We start from the raw sequence: 7,652 nt of genomic DNA, 5'->3' as shown, positions 1-7,652 counted from the left end.
AGTTTTCCAGAAGCAAGTTTCTAACGCTTATAGAAAAGCACTATTAGCCAGTAGTAAATACAACCTCTACAGAAAATGGCAGTTACTATAATAAGCACCACCCACATTCATATTTTAAAATCCAGGGAACAATGTTTCGTCACGTGCTTTCCGTATCATCTTATGATTTGTCAAACGTCAGATACAGCAATTGGAATAACATGGTACTGAAATTGACACCTTCAACTAGGACTGGCTAAAAGTTTTACAACTGAGGCTTAACACGCCCAGACACTATTTTATAAAGAAAACAGACTAGAAAAAGGTTTAGATACCAATCATAGATGGCAGGACCAGTGCTGAAGTGGAAGGAAATATTTTAAAAAAATTTTGAAAAACATTTTCTTCTTAGAGGGCACTTATTTACAGTCTAAAACGCATTTTAGGATTATTTTTTTTTTCATTAAATTCCTCTTTAAACTTCATTAAATAATACAATTTTGTACAAATAATTAAATGTTATGCTACTATTCACAAAAATAAAATCTGAAATCCAATAAAAGATAAGTTCTCTATAATTTTTTCAATTCACAAATGTGATTTTGCCCTCACCATAAGATCAAAATGGCCACGGCAGATAACGGGTTAACCTTCACTATCAGTTCTATTGAACATTTTAATTACCAGCTTAATCTTAACTATCAGTTGTGTTGAATATCTTACTGACCAGCTTCTTTGGCTTCTTGATTATCTTCAAGTATGTACATGATGGTATCAACAATAGTTTTCTTGTACTCAAAACCTCCCTCATCTCTTAGCATTGATGATAAAAAGTTCATCATGATGTTGTGTTTACGTGGGAACTTCTGACAGAGGGATCTATAAACGGAATCATGACTGTATATAGCTGAATGTTCTCAAATATATTTTGATACTAAAAGTACTATAACTTTATATTCATATCTTCATTACCTTCTCAACTGCTACTTGTTTGTAGAAATAATAAGGTCTTAGCCTATAAAATCTTACTCTCTGAAAATAAACCCTTTCTAAATGAATCATTGGGTTATGCCATTGAATATGATTAAACCTTACCTAATAGCCTAAACCACCACTATTTTACAAGACACTATTTTTATAAATAATTTATATTAACAGATTCAACCCTGACTAAACCTTACCTAATAGCCTGAACGACCACTGTTTTAAACTCATCAGATATTTCTGACATGAAGCTAGAGATCTGTTTCATTAGTCTTTCAACACTACTCTCACTACCAGTCTTTAACAGAGTTGTGATTGCAAGTGTTGCGATACTTCGGTTAACATCAGTGATAAGGTTTTCAAGATCCATGTTGCAAGCTATAACTGCTGCAGGATGACACATGGCCACCTGGTGACCAATAAAATACACATAGCCTTAACTTTCAAAATAATGTACAAAAAATAATTATGTACTCTATTTTTTAATACTATACAAGATAATTAATAAGTCAGTTGCCAATAATCATTATAGCTTAAAACTAATTAAACATTAGTTATTTTCAGTTTACAATAACAGTGAAAACTAAAATTAACTTCTGATCAGAGCAAACTATGCACTTAGAGTGAAGCTAAAATTCAACTTGGCAAACTGCACTGTAGAACAGAAAAAGTCTTTTACTAGCTACTCTCCAGACCACAACGAAATTAATGACACAAGTGTACTTGTTTCACAACATACCCCCACTACAAATCTGATTGTGAAATCATAGAACACAAACTTATAATCAAATTATATTCTTTGACAAGTAATGGTATAAATCAAAGTTTCTCTTTTATGTAATCACAGCTTCCATCTATATCTCTTATGAATTTGTCTTTCACAAATGTAACAACTACTCACCCACTTCTCTGTATAAATATTAATTTTTTTAATTCTTTCTATTTTATTAGGTCATTTATTTATTCTTACAATCATGTAATAGTTTAAACTTAACTGTTGTATGACTAAGCCAGTATATACAATGTTTTCTATCTCATTAATCGCTGTATATGTACCTCACGTTCCACTCTTTGCATGAACTCTAGCTACCAGTATATTTATTGCAAATTCTAAACATTCTTTATATTTTGTAATTTTAACAGCTAAGCCTAATGATGAGCATATACCTGAAACATAGTTAATAAAAGTTTATGTTGTAGATAAGCATTTTAAGATTTTACAATATCTCTTGGAACCTAGCAAAGAAAAGCTAATTACGTAAACTTCTGTTACATTTCTACTTATAATTAGAAAGAACTGTTTCATCAGACCACAAGTTAATGATATTTTTCACCATAATCTAAGTATCCCACAAGGTTTGGCCAATTTAGGAGATTTAGGTTAATGCTAAGTACATATATTAAGTTAACAATGCAAAACAATCTTTATAATAGTGCTATACCAGTAATTAATAAAAAAAAACCAGTAATTACATTTAAATATTAAAAAGTATGATCAATATTGTTAATTAAAATAATAATATACCTTTATTAGGGAACAGAGAAACACTAGCTGTCAGCTTGAAGTACTGGAATAGCAGTACATTTGCTTGGACATGTGCAACCTAAGTATAATATACCAATTTATTCTCAAATACGTTCTACCATGTCTTTTGACCAAAGAAAACTTATTAAGCCACCCCTACTGTCTAGTGTGTTATATTGGGGTTCATTTACTTACATGTTAAAGTCTACTGAGATAAATGAGCATTATGAATGTTCTTCATATTTCTATGAACACAAGTAGCTTTCTTCTTCAATACTCATTTCTAAATGTGGTTTAAGATAAATTATACAATACAGTTTACTAACAAAACACTGAAAGTATACCCTACCTTGTTCAGTGTTCTGACAGCAGCAAATCGAAGTGTTGGCTTCGGAGAACTACAGAAAAGCTGCAAGACTGAGATGGAAGGTGCCAGTTCACGTGGTGTTGTTGACTTCAGGTTAACAATAGTATGAGCTGCTTCATATATAACCATTTCATTCTTGTGCCTTAGACAGCTTTCTATGAACTCAAACAAAGGACTGTTGGACCTAAGAAAAGTTAAATAAAATGAAACCTGAAACTCAAAAAATGTTTTCATACATAAAGGTGTAAATAATAACTACCAGGATAGAAAACAAAAATAAGCTAAAACTGATCTATACATAACACTTAATGTAATATTTAAGAATAGCAAAGGACTTGTTGGTCCATCTAGGCTGTCCCATCCACAAAAATATATATATACACAACTCAAAACCAGTCTTTCTCATTCACATACTTATCAAGCTTTCCCTTAAATTTACTCTGCATCTACCACATTAGAAGGTAGCCCATTCCAAAGGCCAACTACCTTGTTAAAAAATAAAGCTGTTTTAGTTGAAGATGACACCTTCCTTGCCTTAATTCATAACTGTAGCCTTCCTCTGAATCATTTCCAACAACTCAATATCCTTCCTAAAGTACAGAGTATAAAACTGAACACATTACTCCAAATGTAGCCTAACCATTGACCTATACAATGAAATTATAAACTCTTTAGATTTTCATTCAATATTTCTGTAGATACAACCCAAAATCTTATTTGCTCTGCCACTAGGAACTGCACACATCCTTGATTAAAATAGCCTAACTCTGATAACTCATTTGGATTTGGATCTGAAATACTTCTTTACAGGTCTCATTAATATAGAATGAATTTAAAATCACTTTATTTTAAAATACATTGTTTTCTGTATAGATTTGACAGCTTCTCTTCAGGTTCAACCTTTACTCCCAAGAGCTTAGCTGAATTCCTAACAACTCTTGTTGCATAGTTAGAAACCCAGAAAAATTGTGATAGTTATGGGACATTGTCAGCTTTTCACACATTATTATTCCGTGTTCTTTGTTGTATTATTTAATCATATAAAAAATTATTTAGTGCACAACTACTATTAGTATAAAAAGTATGGTTAAGTGTCACTGACAATCAACAAAAACAAAGAAGACCAGGGTAAGTACTTTTTCATGTTTTTCCTGGGTATTCTTTATTTATTATTATAATAAAAGTAGTAACTAAAATGTAAAAATATGAAATTTTTTGTTAGTTAAGGTTTGATTAGGTGAAATAAATAATCTATATAAATATAATAGTACTGTCTGTCTATGTAACTACTTTGCAGGATGTGGATGGATCTTCACCAAAATTGGTATGGAGGTTCATTAGGTCCACGTAGGAGTACATACAAATTTTTAGTTTTGAATTTTGCAGTTTTTATGGGCGTTTTTTACCACTATTTCACCTCTGTACATGAATCTTTACCAAATTCGACATGAAGGTTTGTTGGGTCCATGCACAGATACATGCAAAGTTGCAGCTTCACATTTTGTGTTGTGCATTTTTTATGGATGTTTTTGAATTTTTAAAACAACATATAATAGAAACATCTTTCCATGTCCTAAGATAACCTTCCATTAATCATGAATTTACGTAACTTCCATTCAGGGGATAGATACTCCAGCTGGTAATATAATAAAAAATTTTCACAAGGTTTGCTCACGATTGTAATGTAATTTGATAGCGTAATGTGAGATGCACATTCATCGAGTGAATTACATCTTATAGTGGTGCAAGTAGCAGTTAAATAAGATTCAAAGGGCACTCTATATATAAAGCATAAAAATCTTTGAGTCTGTCTGTTTGTCTATTATCTAACTACTACTAGGTCACTTAGCCAATTTCAACCAAACTTTGTGGGATGATAGTTTAGAAAAAGAAGCATGCTAATGGGGGAGGGGTCATAACCCCCTACATCCTCCACTATTGCTGTTATCAAACATTTATTATCTTTGACATAAGTCAACATTAATTATATTCATAGATGGTGCCACATTCTTACACAAAAAACAAAGAAACTATTCAATTTTCTATAAAACAACATATACAGTGTGGGTGGAGGGCACACAAATGTCTTGTATATCTCAGAGAGTGCGATAGCACACTCTATGGAGGAATGCAATGAAACAAATGGCTACCACGATAGCAATAATACATAAACTCAGATGAAGTTTCTACTCCAACAGCTATCATAAGGCTGATATGAAAAGCTGTTTCTTGAGTTATACCCACTTCCTACTTTGACCCATGACCTTTCAACTTTGGCCCGTAAGACACTACTGCAGCTAATGACTGTCAATTAATTAATCATGTGAAACACTGTGAAATGACATTAAGAGCTGGGTGTTGAAAGCAGCTAACAGAAAGCACCTCCTACTGCCACTTTTTGGCCACGACCTCTCCCTTTAAAGTCACCCTGACCATTGCATAGTGTATACCATGTTTTAAGTATATACATATTGAATTCTTAAACCTTATACAAAACTTTTGGTGAGGTAATAATGAGTACTGTAATAATATATAAAAAAATAAATTGTATGAAAGTTAGATTTTTTGTGTTATTTATCAATTTATCATAGCATCCACCCCCAAATTTTTAAATTTCATAACCCAGACAAAGGACAGGTACCTCAGCTTTTAAGACAATAAAATTTAAGTGTACATAGACATATACTGTTAGGAGTTTAAAGCTATTTAGGATAAACAAATGTAGTTTCATATTACAATTTGAAGTCATTCTAGAAAGAAAAAAAGGGTAATTTAGATTTTTTTTGGCGGTAACAAGCTCAGTGAAATTTGAACAACCTGGTATAAAGTTATGGTACAGAAAATAACAGATAAAATATAAAGTTTTACTGAAAAAAAGGTTGAAGTTTATTAAGGGGGTTTTAGAGATTATACAAAAAATTTGAAATTTTTGAGATGAAGAAAGTATTTTTAATCTGAGCATGAAAATCAATTTGCACTCAGACTAGTATACAAAAATACTATGTATATTCATAGAAAAATCTTTAGTAAACATACTTCATTAAAAAATCTGATTTTTTGCATACAAAAAGACTTGTAATGTTAACTAAAAGTCTGCCAAATTTCCTGAAAATACACATACTGTATTAAATGTCATAGCATGAAAAATACAACAAGCACAAAATGGTTATGAGGACAGTCACAGAAACTGAGCCTGTAAATCAGAAATCAAAAGAGAAAGCTTTTTGTGGTAAATGAAAGTAACCATCTGCAAACAACTTCAAACACATTGTGGACAGTGTTTTAAGTTAACAATTTAAGGATAAACACATACATGCACATGTACATTTTTTAAATCTTAAGACATTATTCAAAAAAAGAATAATACCCTGCATCGTCATCTCTAATCAGTTTGCTGGCAATTCGAATCTGGAAGAAATTAAAATGACAGGATTAAGTAAATTAAAAAACATTTAAAACAATCATGTGAAGTCTCAATAACAAATTAAAACAAAAAATTTGTACTAAAAATTTTAAGAAAATGCAAGTAAGCTGTATAGAAGTTCTAAAAATTACACAAACACACGTAGATGCACAATCATGGACATGTTTCAGTCCAATGACAGAAAAAACTTTAAAACTCACCAACATGCAAACAGCATATGGAGATTTGAGGGCAGAACGAGCATATTTCGCCACCAACTTTGATACAGCAAGACGGTCACACTTACGAAGGTGGTATAAGAGACCAAGTGCATGATACTTAAAAAAAGAAAAGAAAAGAATTAGGACCAGAAGTACTTACAGATGTACTGATTTTACAATTAAATATGTCTATTAATGTTTTTAATTTCAGCTATAATTCTGCAATTAATATTTAATATAATGATTTTGTTTTAATACCAAACAAACTATGGTTTAAACTCAAATTTGACTAAAACTGAAAATACATTTCTTTTCTTGTGATACAAAAAGAAGTTAAGAGTATGCCAAAAAACCTATAACCCAATGATCATTTCTCAGCTAACCAGTTACAGCACTGCCTTTCGACAGCTCGTGTATATGTATGTAATGGCTCACCTGTACCATAACATCATCTGTATTCACAGCTTCCTGAACTTCGTTAACCCATCTCTTCACCACATCATAGTTCACTTTCATCAGATGCTGGAAACAGTTTTTAAAAACTAAAAAGTTTGTTTAAAAAAGAATCAAGTTTTTATATGAAAGTACTGAGAAGCAATAAACTAACTATAGAAAGGTAAGAAATATTTTAAAAGATTTCAGCAATTTGTTCTTACATAATACTTGTAACTGTCAACTAAAACTTTTTAAGAACAGCTAATACTATTCTCAAACAAATAACAGTGAAACCAAATGTATTCAAAGTAAGTTTAGCAAACCAAAAGAAAACTAATTATCCTATAACTGTTTAGAGTAGTGTATTGTACATCACAGTTTTGACAAGTTACAACTACTGTTATTAAATAATGCCAATGGCACCTCTGAGTTAATTTTTATGTGCAACTAGTTTCATGTGACTAGTCAAGTGATCTAATATAGAATATAATTCATGTCCACAAATGTTCTTTGGTACTAGAGACCTTGCAGCCCCCCAAAAAAATGATCAGACAATGTTTAAATAATAACGTATGTGATCACCTAGGACATGAGTACAAGTTGTAAATCAATGTGATCTAATTAATCAATGTTTAAATAATAAGGTACATGATCACCTAGAACATTAGTATAAGTTGTACATTAATGTGATCTAATCATTTGAAACTTGAAATTGGTAAACTTTGTGAAGTTTTTAGG

The 7,652-nt window shown here is 31.2% G+C and overlaps 1 protein-coding gene across 1 annotated transcript in view; it reads right to left on the bottom strand.

The window, feature by feature from the left end:
• LOC106464581 (coatomer subunit gamma-2-like) overlaps positions 1-7,652 on the bottom strand; it is a 69,139-nt gene that overhangs the window by 35,601 nt on the left and 25,886 nt on the right. Inside the window, 6 exon segments of the mRNA XM_013924732.2 lie at positions 707-858; positions 1,161-1,372; positions 2,838-3,039; positions 6,223-6,263; positions 6,480-6,596; positions 6,915-7,001. Coding sequence (XP_013780186.1) covers positions 707-858; positions 1,161-1,372; positions 2,838-3,039; positions 6,223-6,263; positions 6,480-6,596; positions 6,915-7,001 — 811 coding nt within the window.

Source organism: Limulus polyphemus, unplaced genomic scaffold (assembly GCF_000517525.1).
Source record: "Limulus polyphemus unplaced genomic scaffold, Limulus_polyphemus-2.1.2 Scaffold1694, whole genome shotgun sequence".
Taxonomy (NCBI): Eukaryota; Metazoa; Arthropoda; class Merostomata; order Xiphosura; family Limulidae; genus Limulus; species Limulus polyphemus.
This window is presented reverse-complemented; position numbering and strand designations above follow the sequence as displayed.